The sequence below is a fragment of the Monodelphis domestica genome, chromosome X (genome assembly GCF_027887165.1).
Source record: "Monodelphis domestica isolate mMonDom1 chromosome X, mMonDom1.pri, whole genome shotgun sequence".
In the NCBI taxonomy this organism is placed as follows: Eukaryota; Metazoa; Chordata; class Mammalia; order Didelphimorphia; family Didelphidae; genus Monodelphis; species Monodelphis domestica.
In genome coordinates, this window is record NC_077235.1 from 71891064 (window position 1) to 71915813 (window position 24750).

A 24750-nucleotide genomic window follows, 5' to 3' on the forward strand; every position below is an offset into this window, starting at 1 on the left:
GGGGACCCTCCTGGCTCTGGCACTTGGAGTTCTTTCGAGCTTTGCCATTTTATAATCTAAGGACCCTCCCAACTCTGGCACTCTCTGTTCTAAAGTCCCTCCCAGTTCTAACATTCTATAATCTAAGGACCCTCCCAGCTCTGACATTTAGTGTTCCAAGGTCCCTTCCAGCTCAGATATTCTCTGTTCTCAGGTCTCTTCCAGCTCTAGCATTCTGATTCCCAGCAGCCCTGAATTCAGGCAGCAGCGTTCTGGAACAGAGAACAGGTGAGCACCCCCTTTCTCCCCACCAGTGGTAGCTCTCAGGGGAGCAGCACGCCCACCCAAGCCCTTCCCTCCCGGCCTCTTTCGCTGCCCAGAGGGCAAGAGAACCCACCATCAGCTTCTCAGGCACCTCACCCCAGCTGCTGTTGCTGGGCCTCGGGGCTCGCCCTTAGCAACTGGCTGGGAGCCGGTTCCCAAAGTCTCTGGCCAAAAACGGTTCTCCCCTAAGCAGGGAGTTTAAATAGCCCCAGAGGCAAAGCAGCAGGGACTTAAGAAGGGAGCCCCATAGAGAAGGTATGGCTTGTTTCTTTGGAATTCCTCCCCCACCCAACCCTGATCCCCAACCCCACACACAACACCAACGAGAGAGACAGACAGACAGACATAGAGAGAAAGACAGACAGAGAGATACAGACAGACAGGGAGAAAGACACACAAAGACAGAGACACACACACACACAAACAGAGACAGACAGAGAAAAAGAGACAGACAGACAGGGAGAGAGACACACACAGGCAGAGGGAGGGAGAGACACACAGAGAGACAGACAAAGAGAGAGAAACAGACATAGACAGAGAAAAAAAGAGACAGAGAGAGAGAGAAACAGACATAGACAGAGAAAAAGAGAGACAGAGAGATACAGACAGACAGAGAGACACACACAGACAGAGAGAGACACACAGACAGAGAGAGACAGACAGAGAAAAGAGACAGAGAAAAGAGACAGACAGACAGACAGGGAGAGAGACACACAGAGGGAGAGAGAAACAGAGAGACAGACAGAAAGACATAGACAGAGAGACAGACAGAAAAAGAGACAAACAGGGAGAGAGACACACAGACAGACGGAGAGAGAAACACAGAGAGACAGACAGAGAAAAAGAGACACACAGACAGAGGGAGAGAGAGACAGAGAGATAGACATAGAGAGACAAAGAGAAAGAGAGAGACAGACGGACAGACAGGGAGAGAGACACATACACACACAGAGGGAGTGAGACAGACAGTGACAGAAAGGGGGGGGGTGCCTAGCTGTGGGACAAAGATTGGCAGAATCAGGAAGGGCAAAGCTACCTGGGCATTAGAACAATACAGAACTCCCCAGGCAAGGGAGTACGCTGACCAGTGCAGCAGGGCAGCCACAGGGTAAAGAACTTGTTAACAGGCGCGGGGAATAGGTAGACTCATGCAGAAGACCTAGCAGGAAGAGATATTTGAATAGAAAGTGGCAGAACAGAAGAAGAACCTTGGAGGCCCGCTAGTCCAACCCCCCTCATTTTACAGGTGAGGAAACTGAGGCTCTGGGAAATGTTGACTTGCCCTGAGTCCTACTGCCTCTCTTCACTTCTCAATCACTAGCCCAGGGGTAGGAAAGTCAGTTCCTGCCCTAAACCAACTAAAACCAACTAGCCCTGGATGACAGTTCCCCTTGGAAGGTTTTCTTCTCTTGTTCATTCTTTTATTTTTGAAGCTGGGTCTCCCGGGCTTACCCAGGTCGGTGGGACAGTAGCCAATCACAGCTGATCCTACGAGTGACACCCCCCCCCAACTCTGGCCTTCTTTATTTCTGACACAAGCCAGTTTGACACCGCCCCCCCCCCAAGCTATTCACCAGCCTCAGCCTCCCAGGTAGCACCAAGCCCACTGAAATGATTTACTCTCTGTCTGCCCTCTCTCAACTCTCATTGAGGAGGGTCACATGATCCTCCATGCCTAGAATAGACTCCTTTCTCCCCCATCTCCAATCATCGAAATCTTTTCTTTCCTTCCTGCCTCAGTTCAGTTAATTGCTGCGTCCTCTGGGAAGCCTTCCCTGAAGCCATCCTTGAAAATCACTCTTTCCTGAAATTCTTCCCCTTGCTGTCCTCATCATCTAATAGCAGCTCACTTTTTACACAGGACTTTGAATCTAACACGGCATTTTACATGCACAATCTGATTTGTGCCTTTACTTGCAGAGATGTATATTTATTTTGCCATGTTAGGGTTTCCTTTTTAGATTATGAACACAGAAATCCTGGCCAAACCCAAACATTCGAGCGCACCCAGAAGAGAAAAAAGTGAACCATACTCAGAACTTGAGTTACATGCAGTTTTTAATAACTAATCAACTAGTTCAAAACTAATTTAATTAACAGACTTAACAAAAATAATTAATAATTAAGTGAATAACACTTATCTCCCTCTTTATCTCTTTCCCCTCTTTTGGTCTTTTATTTCTTATGGAATTTTGTTCTCAATATATTTTTCTTCCTCCCTCCCTTTCTTCCTCCCTCCCTTTCTTTCTTTCTTCCTCCCTCCCTTTCTTTCTTCCTTCTTTCCTTCCTTCTTTCCTTCTCTCCCTTCCTCCCTCCCTCCTTTTTTCTTTCTTTTTCTTTCTTTTTTCTCTTTCTCTTTCTCTTTCTCTTTCTCTTTCTCTCTCTCTCTCTCTCTCTCTCTCTCTCTCTCTCTCTTTCTTTCTTTCTTTCTTTCTTTCTCTCTGTCTCTCTCTCTCTCTGTCTCTCTCTCTGAGAGTCTCTGCCTGCTTGCTTGTCTATCTGTCTCTATCATGTTCTACCAGCTCCCCCTTCCATCTGCTCAGCTAATGTTACTTTTTATCTTTGTATTTCTGGTATGAGACACAGAGCCCTGTCAGCACACAGTAGGGACTTAGTAAATGTTTGCTGAATTGAATAGAAAACAAATGGACTCATTTGGGAAGGAAGAGTGTAGACTCTTTAGCTGGGAGAAGTCTTAGACATCATCTGCTACCAAGAGGAAGCTGGGGGGCCCAGTGGGCAGAGAGGTGGAGTCAGTGAGACCTGAGTTCAAAACCAGATTCAAACACTTAATCTGTAAACCTGGGTAAGGCACTTAGCCTCTATCTGACTCAGTTTCCTCCTCTGTAAAGTAGGCATAATAATAGCACCTATTTCTGAGGGTTGTGGAGGGGATAAAATGAGGTAATATGTGTAAAACCCTTTGCCAACTTTAAAGTACTATGTAATGCTAGCTGTTATTATTGCCAACACCCTCGTTTTATAGAGGGGAAAAGGGACTCCCAGAAAGGGGCCCAAGATCACCCTGGGGTCAGTGATGAGATGTGATTTAGGTCCTTTATTTCTTAATATTTGATTTCTCTTTCCAGCACCCCATTGGGTAGCTCTCCTGAGTCAAGCTTCTGGAGAAGGATTCCCTTTGGTGGAGCTAATTGTTTCATTTAGCTCAGGTCACCCCTCCACCTCCCAGGAGCCCCAATAAAACAACCAGCCTCCCTCCTCCATTGGGCCTCCCCATGCCGGGTGCCCTAACAAGAAATCTGAAGGGAATCTCCCATCTGTTACCCTCGGGGCCAAAGTGTTGGGATGGGACTGATGTGATAAGGCTCATCCCTGGGCCCGACCCAAGCAAGGGAATCCTTCAGAACTGGGCAAAGCAGACGGGCAATCTTTGGTTGAGAGCAGAGACACGCTTCAGATAGAAAGAAGCAGGCTCCGAGGCACTAGGGGGTACGGGTTTTGAGCCGGCCGGAGGCCTGAGGACTCCACCTTTCTTTTTAGGGCCTGCTGCATCAAGAAGCTGAAGATAGAGAGAAAACAAGCTTGACTAGGCCCCCGGTGGGATGGCCTAAGCAGACCTCAGCGCACCGGGTCCATGAATTATCTTTGCCAAAAGGACTTCGACATGTATCCAGGTTCTCTTCGGTACGGCACCCACAGTGGGGGCAGCAGAGGCCCCTACAGCCACCTCCAGAACCACAACTTTGGGCCAGGCTCAGCCTATGCGTACTACATGGGATACCATGGATACCATCAAGTGACCAGCCTGGATGCCCATAGGCAGTGGTTTGAGGGCTGGGTGCCCCCCGCTGAAGCATCCTCAGATCATGGGGGGAAAGCTTCACCAGGCAAGACGCCTCACACCCCTGACTCCAGCAGCCTGCTCGCCCTTCCCAGGGCCCCCAAAGAGTACTCTCCCAAGGACACGGAGCCCCATTCCTGCAGCAGAAATGGTCACCACACCTATGCGTGGATGCAAAAGACCATGGGATACACAGGTAAGTGCTACATACCCTCTCCCTTCCTTATTGCCCAACCAACCCAGGCATGTAGGGCTTAAGCTTGTCTCAAAGGTCCCTTCAAGCACCCTTATTTTACAGAAGTGGAAACTGAGGCATAGAAAGGGAAGAGTAATCTGGAAGGGACCTTAGAAATCATTTAGGCCAACTCCTTCATTTTACAGAGGTAAAAACTGAGGCTCAGACTGGAGAAGGGACCCCTCAGGGTCATCCATAAGCTCCTAGGTCTAGAGCTAGAATGGACCTCAAGGGCCATTGAATTCAATTCCCTAGTTTTACAGAAAAGGAAACTGGAGCCCCTGGAGGGGAAGGGACTTCCCCAGGATTTCCCAGGTAGTAAGCAGGAGAGCTGGGATTTCAATGGACTTCTCCTGATTCTCTCCCTTAGAGCAGATTGCCTCCAGAGACAAGGGGATAATCACAAGGTCGGGGAGCTTTGGCCTTCACACAGCTCTCTCCCTCCCCCTGCCATCTGGATAGTCCAAGAAATGGACTTTATCAAGGACTGTTTCCCTCTGTAGTTAAGAAAACCAAGGCAAGAGAGAGCCCTGGTATCTCCATGGACTTGTACAAATTGTTACCACCCCTGCCTGCCTGTGGGTATTCGCAGGCTTTTTGTCCAGTGCAGGAGAACAGCCTGTCACCCTCTCCCTATCCACCCCTATCGGGTTTCCATCTTTTGTTGGCCCAGCATCAAATTCCTGGTGGCCTGGTGGGGAGAGGAGGAGGGCAGGACAGTTAGCTCCCAGCACGGGTCACATTGTCCTGATACTGGCATTCAAGAAGGGAATGAAACCCAGAGCTAGCCAGAACCTTGGAGATTATTGAATCCAGGCCCCAGATTTTGGTTCTTTTCTTTTTTTAGTGATAGGGCAGAAACCTTCCCTGCTCCCCCTGAAAATACAAAGAGTAAGTCAACCAGATACCTTCTCTGGAAGAGAATAGAGAAGGAAAAGGTGGAGGAGAGTGTAGAAGGGCTTCAGCCAGCTTTGCTTCTTTTGGGAAACCATGGCAAGATTCATTGAGATCAGTTGCAACAAGGAGGTTATTTATATTCATAGAAGGTCGGAACTGGAAGGATCCTTGGGGATTAAACAGGTCCAGAAAGAGGAATGGATCTGTACAAAGTCACTTAGTTAATGACTGGCAGAGGATACACTCAACCCATATGTCTTGAATCCCAAACTAGTTAGTATTCCTCTTACCCTTCAACCTGCCCCATATTCCTTATCACGAGGAAAGAAGATGGCGGTCTTATTTCGTGACCTTGAGCTACACCAATTTGTCCTAGATCTGTATTTCCATGAGATGAGGTGGGGAGAAGAAGAGAAGAGGAAGGTACTCCTCTCCACTTACACAGATTAAAAACCCCTTTGGGGGGACAGCTAGGTGGCACAGTGGATAGAGCTCCAGGCCTGGAGTCAGAAGGACCTGGTTCAAATCTGGTTTCACTTAACTCTGATTGCCTAGCCCTTGCCTTTCTGTCCTAGAGTTGTTACTAAGACAGAAAGTGAAAAAAAATTTTAAATCCCCAAACAAACAAAACAACAACAATAACAACAAACCAACAACACTTTGTTGCTTAGCCAGTGGCATTCAAGAGTTTCCCTGGCCAGAAGGATCAGCACCTTGACCCTAACCCCCACCCAGAAGCCAAATGGATGGTTGAGCCTCTTGGAAACTGGCTGGCTGATGCTCAGATATCAGACACCCAGTCCATCACTAGGTCTACAATGAGAGCCTTTTAAGCATGCATGATCCCATCAAAGGTTGTACCCATCTAAGACATGGAGAGAATTGTGTCTCTTTCTCCCAATTAGGCACCAATAGGAGACTTTAAAGGAGAAAGCTTAGTGATACATCACCACACATCCTTATACGAGATATGTCAGTGATATCTACAATAGCTAGATCTAGTAAGTCAACCAATGCTTCTACACTGCATACCTGAAAGAAAGCTCAATAACTTTAGGGCCACAGAAATCCCCAAAGCAGAGCTGGCTAATATTTCTTTAGTGCACTCTACTCCATAATTGCTCTGAGCTGTTCCTTTTCTAATCTTGCTAAAAAACAAGTTAGAGCTAATTCCAATCATGCCCCTCTGTCCCTGGGCACCTCTCCAGGACTCCAACATAACAGATATTGGTCTCCAGCTCTAGGAATTCAGCTCTATACTAAGAAAATTGCGGGTCAATTCCAAATGAATTTTGAACCCTAATAATTTTCGTTATTCCCCCATTCGAAATAAGAAAATTGAGGCCCCAAGAAGGGAAGTCATCACACAAGATGTGCAGCTGGGAATTGGGATGTTGATACTGCAGCCCAGGGCTTCCCATTGCAAGCTCAGTACTATCTCTGTCATGCGAAGTTTCTTTCCTTCCCTGTGGTCTGTGTAGGGAGACATGTATGACCTTAACCATGTGGCACTGTCACAGTAGATAGGCTCACTCAGCAGACAGCCATTGTTGGGGCTATTGAAGAAGAAGCTGAAGTCCTAGAGAGATAAAGGGTAGAAATGGGAAGCCATCATTTCTTTGGTCTGAATTTCTAGAAAGACTGGTCTCTGGTGCTAAAGCTGAGAGAATACTATCTAGTCATGGGACTGTATAGCCCTTGATGCTTGCCATGTATATACTTTCTTCTTCCCAAATGGGTAGTGCCAATATTATTATTCCCATTTTACAGATGAAGAAATTGAGACTAGTAAGTTTCCCAACTAGGACTGGTTCCCAGGTCTCCTCACTCCAAGCCATCAATACACCAAGAGGACAAAGCTCATTGATTCATTTTAGGACTGAGTCCACAACTTGTTCTCCTGGGCTCAGGGTTCTAACCACCTGAGATAAGTGGCTGCAAAACTTCAGATAATAGCCTTGAGCATGATCAGAGGACTGGTCTTCCAGGAGAAACTTCTAGGAAACCCAGGCCTTGTCTTCTGCCTTGCATGGAGGAATGAAGGAGAGTCCTCTGGATTCTGTCTGCTCTCGGAAAGTGCGGAGGACAGGATTGCACACAGAAAAATATCCAGGGAGTTTAGGCACATGCGAAAGAATTACAGGGCTGCTAGATGGGCGCTGCAGAGGACAGAGCCCCAGATCTGGAGTCAGGAAGGCTCCTCTTCCTGAATTCAAATCTGGCCTCAGACACTTTCTAGTTGTGTGATTCTGAACAAGTCACTTAGCTCTGTTTGCCTCAGTTTCCCTATCTATAGAATGAGCTGGAGAAGAAAATGGTAAACTACTCCAGCATCTCTCCAAAGAAAAGCCCCAAATAGGGTCATGAAGAGTCAGACATGACTGAAATGATTGAATAACCAGAAGAAAGAATCCATTGATATAGACACAGAAACCTTAGAGAACTAGCATTCATTAAGCCCCTCCTGTATACCCTGAATTGTGCCTGGTATTGGGGATATGAGTACAAGGGATGAAATAGCTTTGACTCTGAAGGAGAGGGGAAAATTAACAGGTGTACACATACATATTCATCCATCCATCTATGCACACACATATGTAAGACCCCCAGGGAGAGAGGAAGGGCACCAGCAGATGAGGGAATCTGGAAAGGCTTCAGGAAGGTGGTGTTTGCACTGTGCCTTCAAGGAAGAAGGGGAACTTAGGAAGCAGGAGCTGGAAGACACCTTAGAACACAGGACGATGGCAGAGCTCAGAGGGATCTTAGGGAATTTGTCTTGTCCAAGGCAAGGGAAGTGACTTACCTAAGGTCACACAGCTAGTCTATGCTATAAGCAGAATTGGAACCCAAATAGCAAGGAGGAAAGGGGGCAGGCACAGAGGTACCAAAGGGGCCGAGGAACCAAAGCCTCAGGAATACCTGGCTCCTCCCTCCCCGTAGGCGGGGGATGGAACAGCTGGTTTGCACCTGCGCTGGATTGCCTGATGCCAAACCCCTTTCACCACCTACTGAAGGCCGTGCCCTCACAGGCAGTGTCAAGTAAGGAGTTAAGCAATCATCCAGCAACTTTGATCCCCATAGACAGCAACCCCTGAAGCACTCAGGCCCAAGAAATCTTTTCTTGGGTCTCAGTTCCCAGAAAGACTTGCCTCACCTGTTTAACTCCCCAGTCTGTGCAAATGGGCCTGGCTCAGTAAGAGTATCAAGCAGCCACTTTAAAAGCGAAGGGCGGGGGCAGTTAGGTGGCTCAAGGGATTAAGAGACAGGAGGTCCTGGGTTCCAATCTGACCCCAGACACTTCCCAGCTGGGTGACCCTGGGCAAGTCATTTCACCCCCATTGCCTAGCCCTTGCTGCTCCTCTACCTTGGAACGAAGACACAGAAGTTAAGGGTTTGGGGAAGGGAAGTGAAGGGTAATGAGAAAGATGGACTGGAGGCCTTAGGATCCTAGGCTTAGGGTTGGAAGGGACTTCAGAGGCCATTCATTTTTCAGAAGGGGAAACTGGAGCCCAAGAGGAGGAAGTGACTTGCCCAAAATCACAAGTAGGATCCTAGCTGTAGAGCTAGAAAGACTCCAGAAGCTATTGAGTTCAACCCTCTCATTTAATAAAGGAGGAAACTAAGACCCTGGGAGGGTGAATGTCTATGCAACTCTGGGCCTCAGTTTCCTCCTCTGTGAAATGAGAGGATGAATCTCGATTGGTGGGCTTCTGGAGTCTCTTCCTAGCTCTAGAGCTAGGATCTTACATGTGACTTTGGGCAAATCGCTTCCTTCTTTGGGCCTCAGTTTCCCCATCTGAAAAATGAGAGGGTGGAACTCAGTGATTTCTGGGGACCCTTCTGGCCCCTGAATCTTTGGCCCTTGGAGGAGCTCTGCCTTGAGGCTTATTGCAGCCTTGTTGGATAGGCGTGAGGCCAGAGATCCTTCCCCAGAGTCTTGGGTTCCGAGATCATCTCTGTCCCAGGGGGCACCTAACCCTTTGAACACTTCTCTCTCGCCAGCTTCCAGTGTAGCCGCCTTTGATATGCAAACTGTTCTGGTCTGCGGTCCCTCACAAAGGGAAAGCTGGCTTTCCACAAAGGGTGAGGATTTTCACAGCAAATAACGAAGCCTGGTCTGGCCTTAATTGTCCCCCGCAAAGAAACTGCTGGAGGGAAGGGGAGGGCAGCGCTGTGCTTTATGGTCTCTGGAAGTGCGGCTTGAGACGGAGGCCAGGGCTCTTTGGCCTCCTCTGTTCTAGTCTAGCGCCTGGCCATCCAAAGAATTGAGAGAAAGGGAGGCGTCACCCCGAGGAAGGGGGGAGGGAGAGTGATGGTTTAGGGAGCAAGAGTTCAGGTGTTTACGCCTGGGCGCTTAGGAGGGAGCCAGCTGCTTATCCCTCAGGAGCCTGGTGGAATGGACAGAATACGGGATTTCAAGCCATAAGTCACTGTTACCTGTGTGACCTTGGACAAATCACTTCCCCTGCCTGGGCCTCAGCTCATCCCTCTGTAAAACAAGGAGATCGTACTAAATCTTTTCTTAAGAGTCCAGAAGATCTCCTCGGAAACGGGTGAGCTGGGTGAGCTTGGGCAAATCACTCCCTCTCCCCTGGCCTCAGTTTCTCTCTCTGTAAAATGAGACTAAACTAAATGGCCTCTGAGGTCATTTGTAACTCTAGACCATAGATCCTAGCTGTGAGCTGGAGCAAGTCCCTGGGCCTCAGTTTCCTCCTGTGTAAAAGGAGAGCATTACGCTGTCTGACCTCTGAGGTCTTTTCCAGTCCACAAGTGAGTGAACAGCCCCATTCGGGCATGCGGCATCCTCAGTTTTCAGTAGGTAAAGTCTGACCTGAGGGTATCTGAGAATTTGCTTAGTAAAAAGCCCTCCGGCATGATCCTTTGGTATTTTAGACTAAGAAATGGGCTGGCCGCTCGAAGGGAGAGGGGGAGAATGATGGGAAAGGATGATCTGGAAAGTCCCTGGACCTGCGTGGAGTTTCTGCCCCAGAGTTCAGGAAGCCACTTTATTGTTATGTTTATTATAATAGCCAACATTTGTTAAACGCCTTCCATGCGGCAGGCACGATTTTACAAAGTGATCCCATTCAATTCTCATAGCAATCCTGGTACATAAGTGCTATTACTGCCATCCTCACTTTCTTCAACTGAAAAATGAGGTTCCTCACCTGCCCAGGGTCATACAGCTGGAAAATTTTTGAGGTGGGATTTGAACTCAGGTCTTCTAGACTCCAGGTGCAGTGCTAGCTGCCTCTAGTGATTTATCTTTTCCTTTTACATTATCTTCATTTCTGAATATATCCCTCCCACAGCCCCTACCCAACGGTAGGGAAACAAAAAGGAAAAAAGAGAAAGGGAAAAGCAATTCGCAAACCCCAAGATATTAGTGTAGTCTCACAGCATAAGCACCATTACAGAGCCATCACCTTGACGAGGAGGGACTGAGAGGTGGATTTGGTCCGCTCTTCCTGGACTAAGAGATTCAACGTAGGATGAAGGAAAACAGAAAAGAGACTTTGGCCAGGAAGGAGGCAGAAAGCAGCCCCCGTGATGAGACACTAAAAAGCCTCGTACGTTCCCAAAGCAGAGATGCTCCCAAAGGGTCAGTCGGTGGCGGGACCTGCAGCTCGGGGTTTCCAGAAGAACTTGTTTTGCCATAGTTTACTAGTCGGCATTTCAATCTACTTGGCCATCGAAGGAAGGTTGGCCAGGGCAGAGATGGGCTTATCTCCCTTGAGACAAACAATTGCCCCTGGGATTAGTACCTGAGATGAGGTAATAATTGGGGCTTTGGGGGAGGGGCAAGGGAAAGTGGGCTCTCTCCGCCTTTCTTCCTCTCTAAGTGCTTCTTTCTTTTCTCTCTTGCTCTCTTTCCATTCCATCCCATCGGCTCCTTTCTGCCATCCCCACTCATTGATATTCAGTCTCCCCCTGTCCGTTGGCTGCATCCCTGCTCCTCCATCCTTAAAAAGTCCCTCTCCTGAAACTTCCATCCCCGGTAAGTGCTGATTGCCCCACATCTCCTCCTTGCTTCTGTGACTCAGTTGCTGGAGCTCATCTACAGCAGGTGCTTTCTTTCCTTTTACTCGCATCCTCTTAGTCCATTTTTGGCATCTAGCTTCCCATATTCTCTTTCAACTGAAACTGCCTTTATGGTGGCTTCTCAGTCCTTGTCCTTTTTGGCCTCTCTACTGCAGCCTTTTGCCCTGTGTTCTGAAACTCTCTTCTCTCTAGCTTTCTGGGACACCCTCCTGGTTCTCCTCCTACCTCTCCTACTGGTTCTTCTTGGTCTTTTTTTAGCCCATACCCACAAGCCACGAGTATCCCCCAAGGCTCTGTCCTGGACACTCTTCTTCCTTCATACAATTTCATTTGATTTCTCCAGCTCCCATGATTCAGTTAGCTGACGATAATTCCCAGCCCTAATCTCCAGCCTCACGTCTCCAACTACCCATTGGCCATCTCCGACTGGATCTTAAACTCATCACGTCTAATGCTAAACTTATTATCAGCCCTTCCCCTAAGTCCTTCCCTCTTCCCAATTTTCCTGTGACTACTCTCCAGGGTACCACCATCCTCTCAGTCACCCAAATTCACAACCTAAGTGTGTCTCCCTCAACTCCTTGCTCTCTCGTAGTCCTGTATCCAAACTGTTGTCAAAACGTGTTGTAACATCTCCTATATGCAACTCTTCTCTCCTGACACTGCCATCACCCTGCTGTAACCATTCACTACTGTTGGACCTTTTTTTTTTTCATTTTAAATCCTAATCTTCTGCTTTAGAATCCATTCTAAGTATTGGTTCCATGGCAGAAGAGCACTAAGGGCTAGGCGATTGAAGTCAAATGACTTGCCCAGAGTCACACAGCTAGAAAGTGTCTGAGGCCAGATTTGAACCTAGGGCCTTGAAACTTGAGGTTTCACACTCTAACCATTGAGCAACCTAGCTGCCCCACCACTATTGGACTAATGCAAGAGCCTGTTGGTGGATCTACTTGCCACAAGTCCCTCTCCATTCTAGTCCTTCCTCCACTTAGCTGTCAAATTTGATCTTTCTAAAGTAGTTAGGTGGTACAATGGTTAGAGTGCAGGGCCTAGAGTAAGGAGGATCTGAGTTCAGAGCTGTTCTCAGACGCTTCCTAGCTGTGTGACGCTGGGCAAGTCACTTTACTCCATTTGCCTCAGTTTCCTCATCTGTAAATGAGCTGGAGAAGGAAATGACAAACCATTCCAGTATCTCTGTCAAGAAAACCTCAAATGGGGTCACTAAGAGTCAGACACAACTGAAAATGACTAGACTAAAAAGCAGAGATCTGACATTTCACCCACCCACCCTCAATAAACTCCAGTTGCTCCCTATTGCCTCCATGATCAATCTGAAGTCCTCTGATATTTAAAGCCTTTCCTAACCTGGCCTTCTCCTGCCTTTCCAGTCTTTTTACATTCATTCCTCTCCGTCACCTCCTCCCAACTCCTCCCCCCCCCCACACACACACACAACTGCCTCACATAGTTTTCCATCTGGGGAAATTGGTCTCCCTGCCGTTCCTCACATAAGACACTCCATCTCTCAGCTCCCAACATTCTCTCTGGCTGTCCTCTGTGCCTGGGATGTTTTCCCTCCTCATATCTGCCTCCTGCCTTCCTTCAAGTCCCACCTAAAATCCCACGGCCCTTTCCCAGTCTTTCCACCATTATGCTGTGAGCTCCTTGAAAGCAAGGACGATTTTTTGTCTTTATGTGTATCTCTAGCACTTAGCATGGTGTCTGGCTCATCCATATCAGGCACTCAGGTAATACTAGTTAGTTGATTGTCTTTTTCTTAGCCTCAGTGGAAGAGAAGATTGGCCAGATGGCAGAGGACTTGAGTGCCAGGCTGAGCATCAGACAATGCTAGGTTCATTTTGTCCTCAAACAAGGAGACACCTCATATTAGAACCCCTCTCTCCCTCAAGCAAAGATTTATGGGATTAAGGACTTTAGGCGTCAAACTGTAGAATCTTCTTATTTAACAGATAAAGAAACCAAAAACCTAAAAGGGCAAGTGATTTAAGAGGGCTCTTAGTCCATTGCCTGGAGGCAAATCTCCAGACCTGGTGGATGAATCAGTGACTATGGAAGAAACTCACCAGTTGAATTTGGGGGCAAAGTGTCAATAAATCTGTAGCCAAGTGATTCCTTGAATAGGGTGCTTGACTTGAGGTCAGAGGGATCTGAGTTACAGCTCTGCCTTAGACACCTACTGGCTGTGTGACCCTGGACAAGTCACTTAACCTCTCTCAGACTCTGTTTCACTATCTGTAAAATGGTTATAATAATAATAAATAATAATGATAATAATAGTCATTCCCAGAGTTGAGAGTAGCAAATGAGATATTTTAAGGTGCCTTGCAAACTATAAAAGCTCTTAGTTCTTCTTATTACTGTTAAGCCCTCACTGTGTTTGTACTGAGAGATGCAGAGTTGAGATAAGACAGTCCCTAGGAGATTCCGTTCTAGTAGGAGGTACCTCTAGTAACACAAACACACTCTATGATGCTAGGAATAACTGTCTCCAGCCATAACCATCTCCTTCCTGGCCTGGAATTAAGGAGGTGCTAGTCCCTTCTCCTCAGCCCCATTCAGGCCATATCTAGGTTCTAGAACAATATGTTCAGATCTAGGCACATTGTGGGGGGGTGGGGGGAGACGGTACCTAGTTGGAGAGGGGAGAACCGTCAGTGAGGGGGCTGGAAACCCTGCTTTAGTGGCATCAGCTGAAGAAAGACACTAGGGGCTTTAAACTTGACTTGTTTGACCCCAGAGAACAAACCTAGAAACAAGAGGAGAAAATTGCAGTTGGGCTCAAAACAGAGCAAAGGAGCATGGGGTTTGGAGTGAGTAGACCTAAACTGAAACCCCAGCCCTGCCATTTACAACCAATGTGACCTTTGAACAACTGGTTTCACCTCTCTGGATCTCAGTCTTTTCATCTGTAAAATGGGACAGAGTAGGGGAGAGTAAACTACATGAGTGGAATCAAACTCAAATAAAAACAGGGGCCACCAAAGACCCCCATACATAAGGATCTCTGTGGCTGTATATTGACTTCTCAAAGCACATAACATCATTTTCTGTTTCGTTGTCTTTTAAGAGGGATTTCCTCAAATATTTCCCAATTACATTTTCACTTGTTTCAGGCAGCACCAGAAAGTCTGCCTCCACATTGCAGCTCCAAATCTTTGAATTCCTTCATTAGAGTTGGCTCAAAGAGCGATGAACGGCTTTGGGAGGAAGGATTTTCCATCAGTGGGTGTCTTTTGGTTGGGAATGATCATCATCATGACTAACATCTGTATACATGTTAACATATGTGAGTTCTTTTGGTCCTCACGAGAATCTCTCCCTAGGAGGGAGATGCCACAGTTATTCCCACTTTATAAGTGAAAGAACAAAGGCAGAGGTTAAGTGACCTGCCCAGAGTGTCTAAGGCAAGAGGTGAAGGGTCTTTTGAACTCCAAGAGCAGCATTCTGTCCACTGTGCCACCTATCTGCCATGGGGCATTTCTGCTCTGGTACAGGTTAGTATAGTTACACAGCAAGTTGGTTCCTTCAATAGTCTGCCTCCAACCCAAGTGTGCCTTCTCTTCCAAACAGGGAAAACGAGGAAAGAGAAATACCGGATGGTTTATACAGACCATCAGAGACTGGAGCTGGAGAAAGAATTTTACTTTGCTAGATACATCTCCTCACCAAGGCGGCTGGAACTGGCATCCTCTCTGAACCTTTCAGAGAGACAGGTGAGCAGAGTATACTGGGCCTCATCCTGGGGAATTAGCAGAAGATGTGTGAGCAGAGTATACTGGGCCTCATCCTGGGGAATTAGCAGAAGATGTGTGAGCAGAGTATACTGGGCCTCATCCTGGGGAATTAGCAGAAGATGGGTGAGCAGAGTATACTGGGCCTCATCCTGGGGAATTAGCAGAAGATGGGTGAGCAGAGTATACTGGGCCTCATCCTGGGGAATTAGCAGAAGATGGGTGAGCAGAGTATACTGGGCCTCATCCTGGGGAATTAGCAGAAGATGGGTGAGCAGAGTATACTGGGCCTCATCCTGGGGAATTAGCAGAAGATGGGTGAGCAGAGTATACTGGGCCTCATCCTGGGGAATTAGCAGAAGATGGGTGAGCAGAGTATACTGGGCCTCATCCTGGGGAATTAGCAGAAGATGGGTGAGCAGAGTATACTGGGCCTCATCCTGGGGAATTAGCAGAAGATGGGTGAGGCAGTGAGGTTAATAGCAGTCTTCGTGTCTGCTGGTCCTGAAGTCAGAAATCCTGAGCTGAAACCCTGGTGCTGCCATCTGCCACCTATGTGATTTTGGACTTGCTAGTTCATCTCTATTGGGCCTATTTCTATTCATAAAATGAAAGGGATACCAGAGAGTCCTCACAGCTCTAGAGGTAGGATTCTGTATTCCTAATAGATTAATTAAGTACTCAAGGATATATTCTTTTAAAAGTTTCCTTCCTAGAAAGGATAAAAAAGAATAGATTCTCAACTAGGTTTAAATATGGTCCTTGATAGAGGTCCAGAGAAGACAGAGATGAACTTTACAGATCTTCTTTATCTTGCTGTTTCTACGAAAAAAAAAACTATTTTTAAAAAAGAGAACAAAGGAAGTGGTATATAGGTGGCTCCGACAAAGAGTCAAGCCTGGAGACAGTAGATCCTGGGTTCAAATCCAGCCTCAGATACTTCCTAACTGTGTGATCCTGGGCAAATTGCTTAACTCTGATTGCCTAGCCTTTGCTGCTTTTCTGTCTGAGAACCAATAAGACAGAATATAAGCATTTCTAAAAAGGAGGGAGGGAGAGAGAGAAACAAGTATTATCAGGAATGAAACTAGGGAAGGAGGCAAAGTATATTATTTGAGCTGGCCCTCTGACAAGTTACCCCATCTGCTTTAAGTTTACCAGGCTGTGGAAGTCAGAATTGGAGGCCTGTGCCAAACAGCTGGCTTAACCTTGTTTGTGAGCTACAGACTATGACCTCTAGCAGCCATATCACCTCATGTTTGTGCTCTGGGTCATGGCTCTGGTCAGTTGAATCCTCCCCATGGAAGCTCTGGAAGAGTAGTTTAATTCTTTGTGCTTGAATCCTCAGAGCCCAGAACAGTACCCAGTAGGACTGTGCCCATACCTAGTGGGAGATTAAGAAATGTTAGTCAAATGATCGGTTGATTGATCCTGGAGACACCAGGAAAAGGGAATGGGGGCACTAGTGGATCCTAGAAGGCAGAGCAATGCAGTAACAAATAATTTTTACCTATCTGAGCAGGAATCCTTTCCCATTCTACCTTCCTGGGATTCTTGCTTAAAAGGGAAAAGTTCTGAGAATTTTTCCCATCATCCCATACAGTGAAAAGGTTCAAGGTGCTATTCATGATCTGGCAAAGGTCTGAGGTACCCTTGACTCAGTGTGACAGGATTTTCCTGCCAAGAGAGGCTGGTTCTGCCCACCACTACCTTTTCCAATTCCTTCCTTAAGGAAAGCTTGACTGTGTCACTGTGCATGTCTTGAGGGGGCCTCTAATGTCGACCCTCTGGCCCCCTGAGCTTCCAGGTCCTCCTTAGTCCCCACACACCCCACAGCACAAAATGCACAATGATATCCGTGGTTATGCCAGTCTGGGGCCTGAAAGCTGATCTTGGCCAGTCTACCTAACTTGAGCTCTTTGTTCCTTCCTTTATCACCCCATGAGAAATAACCAATGCTGAGAAAATGAGGGCACAGGCCAGGAAGAGTACATATTCAATTTCAAACATGGCTCCTAATAGGCCACAGGAAGAGGATCATGCTGAAAAGGACTTTGGGTAATGGAAAACAAAAGGGTTCGGCTTGGAGGAACGTTCTACCATAAAATCTTAGACATGGAAAGAATTCCAGAAAACCAGCACCACAAAAAAACAGAGAATGCCAGGGGGGAGAGGGGGAGTAGAAACTAAAATGTTACATCAGAAAACAACCTCAAAACTCCTGAGAACACAGAATGTCAAAGCAGGAAAGACGTTAGAACATATAATGGACAGAGAGGGAATGTAAAGCAGAGAATGGAAGATGAGGGAAAGCTCTTAGGTTAAGGAGAATAGGACTAGAAGAATCTGGAGAACACAAAAGGACAGAGCTGAGAATATCAGAGCTGAGAGAGGACTTAGAAAAGGGAATGGAAGATTTCAGGAACCTAGGTTCTAAAGTAGACAGACTGCCTGGACTGGAATTGGGAAGACAACTCTTCCTGAGTTCAAATCTGGCATAAGAAACTTACTAGTTGTATGACCCTGGAAAAGTCACTTAAGTCTGTTAATAGTCCCCAGTTTCTTCATCTGTAAAATGAGTTGGAAAAGGAAATGGCAAGCCACAGTAGTATTTTTGCCAGGAAAACCCCCAATAGGGACACAAAGAGTTGTCCATATTAGAGAATGACTGAAAAAGAATTACAAATGATTTTAGAAGACCTAAGAAAGGGGTCTTAGAAGAGATGAATGCCAGACCTTGGAGGAGCCATAGAACACAGAATGTCAGAGCTGGTAAGGTTGTTAGGGCACCAAATGTCAGAGCTGTGAGGAGCAGTAGAACAGAGGTTAGAGATGGGAGAGCCCTTAGAGCAGTGATGGTGAACCTATGGCACATGTGCCAAAGTGGCATGCAGAGTGCTCTCTGTGGGCATGCATGCCATCCTCCTGCCCCCTCCACCCTCCAGAGTTGGTTACTAAAAAGGCAGAGGGACTTGTGTGGAGCTGTTCCCCTCCTCTCCATGGTGCCTGATGACATTTTTTTACTTCACTCATCCCCCTGCCCAGTAGCGCAGTGGGAGCGCTTTCTCCCTCCCCTGTCTGTGGTAAGGGGCAGGGTTGCAAACTCAGTGGAGGAACTGAGGCACAGCAGGAGGTCTGGGGAAGATATGGTATGGCATGCAGTCTCTAAAAGGTTTACCATCACTGCCTTAGAGCATAAAGAACCAGAAGTGGAAGGTCCTTTAGACAAGCACATTAGAAACTGGAGTGCCTTAGAAAAATTTGTTCTCCAACCTATATGGGTGCTTGGAATTAAGATTATCCCTACAGAGAAGAACCATAGAAGGTCAGTTTCAAAAACCCAAATTGCTGAGCTTTTATTGGGCTTTAGGATACAGAAAACTGGACCTTTTAGACCTTTAGGCCTTTAGACTTTTCCAAAGGTTTCATTTTCTTGTAGAAGTATTTGACTTCCTTTTGGGTTTTTTTTGTTATTTTTCTTTGAATTATTGCTATCCCCAGAAATCCCGTAGAGGATCAGTGAGTCCCAAAGGTAGTGGATTTGGGAGTAACCCATAAAATTATAATTAATCCTCAGAGCTAAAAGTTTTTAAGAATTTTAAGTTGTTACTTCTTTAGTCATCAATATTGGGCCTCAGCCTACCTATTTATAAAAGGGGACCTGCGTTTGACATTTTGCTGCTTCCTCTACCCAAAATTGTGAAACCTGACCAGCTTTCAAGGAGGGGTTGGGTTGGGGATGGAGAGAGCTTCTGTCTTACTCTTTTGGTCACATCAATCCAACAATCCTGTGCCTCTCTGGGAGAAGTCTGGAGGAAGGTGACTCTGGATCCTCTTAGCTTTGAGTACTACCATATCACATTGGTAACTCCTATTGAGCTTATGGTCCATCTAGACCACTGAATCTTTTCCAGACAAACTACTATCTAACCATGAAGTTTCCCTATCTTGAACGGGTGATGGTTATTTTTTTTCTTCTGGACCCAGTTATAAGTTGTTGGGGGTGGCTTTTCCCATTAGCTTTAGTCCAGTTGATGCTGATGCTGTCATCCAGTGTTACCCTCATCCCTTTGAGCATTCTTCCCAAAGCACACCATCTATAGGTTTATTCAAGTCCTCAATAAAAGTACAAGGGAGAATAGAGCCCAGCACAGATCCCTAAAACACTCCTCTGGACCTCCTTCCAAGGTGACATTGAGTGATTATCTTTGCAGTGGGGTGTATGGTGTTCAAGGAGACTAGCACCTCTGGTGTGAGGTCTTGCCGAGCCCTTTTCAGGGCTGTTCATCTTCCTTTGGGGTCCACCTGCCACCCAGCTCTCACCTGTGGCTCCAAGAAACTGTTTCAAGGACAGTGGCCACGCTCTGGTAAATCATCTTGGCAGATGGGCTAAACCAGGTGGAGACCACAGGCTTGTTGGGGATTTAGAACATGGGAAGACTTCCCCTGGCAGAATGGGTGGATGGGAACAATTGGTTCCAGTGGCCATGAAGGCAGCTGAAGCAGGCACATCAAAGACACCAAGGTCATCCACTGCATCCAGGGGCCATTGCCAGTAGTTCTGGTTTTTGTCTTGCCACTAGACTGGATGAGTGGGGAAGAGAGAATGAGGCTGATGATTCTGTGTGACTCTGCCCCGCCGAAATCCAATTCATGTGTGAGTCTAGACATCACCCTGTGATGTCTTCAGTAATGAAGAGTGAACAACAACCACCACCTTTTATTCTAGCCATTTGACTGGTTCCAAATCTACCTAAATGCATATAATAAATAACCTTGCCTGCATCTTCCCACCTTCCCTCCAAGAGAGACTTGGTCAAATAATGTGCTAAAGTCAAGGTCATTCTCTTACCCTGTAGGTCTAAGAACCCTGTCAAAAAGGAACTGAGGTCAATCTGTAACGACTTGTTCTGACTCTTTAATTTTACCCCGTCCTTTTCCAGATCCTCATTTATTTACCATATCTTTAACAGTAGGTTCTAGATTCCATATGATGTTGGACAGATTATGCTCTTTAGCCTCAATTTCCCCCTCTGTAAAGTGAGGAGTTTGGAGTAGATATGTTCTGAGGTCCCTCTCAATTCTAAATATTATGGCATTATGGGCCTTCTGCTTACATAGTGGATACTGCAATATTATCCCCTCTTCTCTTGACTCCTGGGTGGTTATGGGTAAGTTGCTCCATCTCTTCGGCTATAAAATGGGCAGGCGGGCACTTGAAATATCTGCCTCCTGGTACTGCTCTTAGGAACAATGGGACATAAAGCAAGGCTACAGAGCTGTCCATTAATCCTCGTTATGATTTCTTTTTATGTTTCTCTTACAGGTGAAGATCTGGTTCCAGAACCGTAGAGCCAAAGAGAAAAAACAAATGAGCAGGAAATCCCTTCCTGCTGATAACAACCAAGACTCCTTAGCATGGAATTCAGGCTTGGCTGGCCCTTCTCAAGGACTAGCCCTCAAATGATCCCCCTATCCCCCAATCTGGTCACCTCTCATCTTTGAGGGCTCACCTTGTAGTTGGAGCATAAGGGAGGTAGTGAGTTCTCAGTAAGGTGAAAGACAGGGGCTGGATTATAGGGGAGAAGCCCTTCCCATTCCCATTAATCTCACTGAGGTAGCTGATGATGCAGAAGATAGAGCACTGATCCTGGAGTCAGGAAGACCCGAGTTCAAATTCACTCAGACTTGTACCAGCTGTGTGACCCAGGGCAAATCATTGTACCTCAGTTTCTATCTGTAAAATGGGGATAATAATAACACTGATCCCAATAGGGTTGTTGTGAGGATAAAATGAGATGACATTAATAAAAGCACTGCATTTAGGGCCAGCGAGGTGGCTCAGTGACTTACAAGCCAGGCCTAGAGATGGGAGGTTCTGGGTTCAAATAGGACCTCAGACACTTCCTAGCTGTATGACCCTGGGCAAGTCACTTAACCCCCATTGCCTAGCCCTTACTGCTCCTCTCTCTTGGAACCAATACACACCATTGATTTTAAGAATGAAGATAGGTGTTTTTAAAGCACTACAGATATAGCACAGTGCTTGGCAAACAGTAGATGCTATATAAATGCTTAATCCCTTCCTAGTCTCCTCTTTTCTCATTGTTTTCTAATGTCAGAAGAGCAAAAAATAATGATGAAAGCCCTGAATGGAATACAGAAGAGACCTGGGAGAAGGAATAGAAGATATTTATTTTCAAGAAGAAAAGCCTTGGCTTGAGGTGGTGGGGAGAAGAAGAGCTGATAGCTGGAGATACATTTCCAAAAGGTTGCCAATGTGTGAGTGCCTGGCCTATAGTGGATGCTTTAAGAATACTTGTATCCTAGCTGTGTGACTCTGAGCAAGTCATTTAACCCCAAGTGCCTTGCTTTTACTTGTCTTCTGCCTTGGAGCCAATTCTCAGTATCAATTCGAAGACAGAAGGTAAGGTATTAAAAAAACAAATTTGTGTCATTGAATGAAGGATTAAAAGACTAATATTCTAGAGAAGGAACCTCAGTGACCATATGATACCACTCCTTCAACAGAAGGGGAAACTGGGGTCCAGGGAGGAGAAGTGACTTGCTCTGGGTCACACCTAAGATCCTAGATCTAATAATAATAACTAGCATTTATATAGCGTTTTAAAGTATGCAAAGCACTTTACACATGTCATTTCAGTTGATTCTTACAATAAGTCTGAGGTAGGTACTGTTATTATCTCCATTTTACAGATGAACAAACTGAGTAAGCCTCAAGGATTTGCTCAAGGTCCCACAGCTAGCAATTATCTGAGGCAAAATTCAAACTCTGGTCTCACCATCTTGAAGTCCAGTGTTCCAACCTCTGTGTCTCTTCAAGCTGCCTTTTAGAACTGAGAGGGATCCTGGAGGCTAACAAATCCAAACTCCTCCTTTTACAAAGGAGGAAACTGGGACCCAAGGAGAGGAAATGACTTGTCCAAGGTCACATGTAGCATCCTCAATCTAGAGCTGGAAGGGGTCTCAGAGGCCATCAAATCCAACCCCTTCTTGTTACAAAAGAAAATACTAGAAAACAGAGAGGGAAAGTGGTTTGCCCAAGGTCATCTAGTTCATAAGAATCTCAAGATGGATACATGGCACCACGATTCCTGGTCACTGCAGACCTTGGCCCTCTTTGGTTGGATTGTAGGGTAAAAGTAGAAGTAGTTGTAGGCAGAAGGTCTTTGCCTTCTCCAAAACCTCTTCTAAAAATGCCCAAGTCTTGACCTTCCTCTTCATGGAGGCTGTCTTTGGATCACCTCCATTCTAAAGGCAGTAAGGAAAAAACAAAAACAAATAATGAGGTGAGAGAAAAGGTTGAGCTGGCCAAGGAAGGAAGGAAGAATGAATGAATGAATGAATCCAGCCTTCAATTCTAGCCTCTGGTCTCTGGGCCACAAATCAGGAGGCTCAAATTCAAGACCTTGCTCCCTGACTTAGTGGCCACATGATCTCAGCCATGGCAAGTCATCCCACAGAGTTCTCACTTTGGCAATTCTGTAGAATGAGGAGAAGTTGGAGCAGCCAGTTTCCAAGACCCCTCTCATCTTTGGGTTCTGGGTTCCTGCATTCATTCATTCAACCAGCATTCATGAAAGATCTACTCCAAGATGGGAAGGTGTACAGGGGAAAATCGGGGAAATACCAAGGCTAAAAAACCCATGAAATCCATTTCTGTAAATGTCTAGAGTGCTCAAGCACAGAGCTAGACACTGCAGATCTCGAGACAAAACGAACCCCCCCCCGACGTCAGCGAGCATAATTGTACTGGGGAGAACAGACTCATTCGAGTCACTGCACAGGATTGCCAGCAGGGAAGAGCGCCTTAGTTAGTAGCTGAAGGAATCCCAGAGGGAGGGTTCTCGGATTCCTTCTAGCTCTACCGTTCTGCCAGCCTGCGTTCGTTCGGTGCGATGGTGTAGGGTGCGGTTTCCAAGCCCAGCATCTGTGGAGCCACCCTTCGGGCCAGACGCGAGAGCTTCAAGTGGCGGGAAAGCCAAAGGCACGTCCCTGCCCTCAAGAAGCTTACGTGGTACCAAGTCTGCACATCCAGGGCGAGCTATGGCAAGCTGATGTTGGGAAGGGGTGGCGGAAGGTGCTGGCCAGCAGAGGGGAGGGAGGGAAGGCCAACCCACGAATCGCCCACGAACAGGCACCGTGGGGAATGGGAGCCGGTTATACAGAGTATTCACAGGGTTCTTTGTCAGGGATGGGGCGGGCGGGGGCACTAGCAGCTGGGGGACAAGTGAAGGGTTCGTGTAGGCGGTGGGGAAGGGAGGTTGGAAGCCATGTAGCCGCCCAGTGGTCCAGCAGAGGTCTGGGAACGCGGCAAAGGAAGACTTGGATGTCGTGGTGCTTTACACGATGTTTGTATTGTTCTCGCGAGCCCCGAGTCCTTTCCGACGGGTATGGGGAAACGCAAAAGCCTTCTTTCAATAAATAACTCCGCCTTTTCCACGAAGTCCACGCTAATGCTGAGGCATTTTTTTGGGGGGGGTTTCCGGCTTCCTACGTTAATGGCAGATTTTGTTTGAACACCACAATCACTTCCCATTGGGGGCGGGGCGGGGCGGGGCGGCGGTGCTGGACCAACACCTATTTCTTTGAACTTCTATTCTATGTAAATGAAAGCCTAAAGGAGATCGCCGAGCCGGGCTGAAACAGTTTTTAGTCAGGCGATCTCTTTTCAGCCCTTTGGTTGGGTGCCCAGGAGCCTGCAGGGGCCTCTGAGGCTCCTGTTTACTCGGCCAGCCCAGCCACATAACTGAGGAGGGGGAGGGAGGAAGAAAGAAGAGCCTGGCAACAAGAGAGCCCACGTAGGATCCTCCTAAGCACTCGGAGTTTAGAGCTGGGCGGATTATCTGAGAGCGGTGCTTGGGGCTCACGTAAATCGCATAGTGAAAGTTCCTGCCAGCCTGCAGAGCCTCTATATTTGGCCCTTGGAGTTTAATTTCATATTGAAATTTCCTGTGCCCAAGTGCAAGACTTTACATTGATCCCTATCGAATTTCATCTCCTCAGATTCAACTCCGAGGCTCCAGCTTGTCAGGATCCTGCCGCTGTCATTCACTGCCTGCTGGCCTTCCCCATCTTGTCTCCTCAGCACATTTGATGAGTCCTAATCCAGATCATTAACAAACACTTAAAACAGGCCAGGGCCAGGAGCACAAAGAAGCCCAGGACACTGTCTTTGAGTTGGCTATCCCACTCGCTCCCAATCCATCGCGGCATAGTGCTTGTTGCCTAGTCTCCATCTCCATCTCTGCCAGAACACTAGCTGATAAGGCAATCCAGGCGGGACATGCATCTTACCTACTCTTCTAGTCAGCCTGTCCGGAAAGGAAAGGAGCCCAGGAGCTCCACTTGAAAGCGCTTGCAAGCCCAGGCCCTTCAAATAAAAAACCAGCTGCCTAAACCCACCAGCAAGCATCATGGGGACAAGCTAGAAGCCTTCCCAATAAGGTCAGGAGTGAAGCAGGGGTGCCCGTTCTTAGCACCACTGGTATTTCATGCCATACTAGAAATGTTAGCAGCACTAAAAGAAGAAAACGAAATGGGCAATATATATCAGAACGAGGAATGAGCAAAGAAAACGATCTCTTTTTGCACGTGAGATGAAAATCCTAGAGATACAACTAAAAAACCAGGTCAAACAATTGCTAGCTTCAGCAAAGTAAAAAACGGGCTGCAAAATAAACCCCAGTGAATCA

General features: G+C 46.9%; 1 protein-coding gene across 1 annotated transcript; it reads left to right on the forward strand.

Annotated features, from left to right (window-relative positions):
• Positions 1 to 23501, forward strand: LOC103094772 (homeobox protein CDX-4-like). Its single transcript, XM_007507100.3, has 4 exons — positions 1 to 267; positions 3805 to 4301; positions 14874 to 15016; positions 20361 to 23501. The coding sequence occupies exons 2-4, from the start codon at positions 3899 to 3901 to the stop codon at positions 20499 to 20501; spliced, it is 687 nt and encodes a 228-aa protein (XP_007507162.1). The 5' UTR covers positions 1 to 267; positions 3805 to 3898; the 3' UTR covers positions 20502 to 23501.
• Positions 23502 to 24750: the final 1249 nt, after the last annotated feature.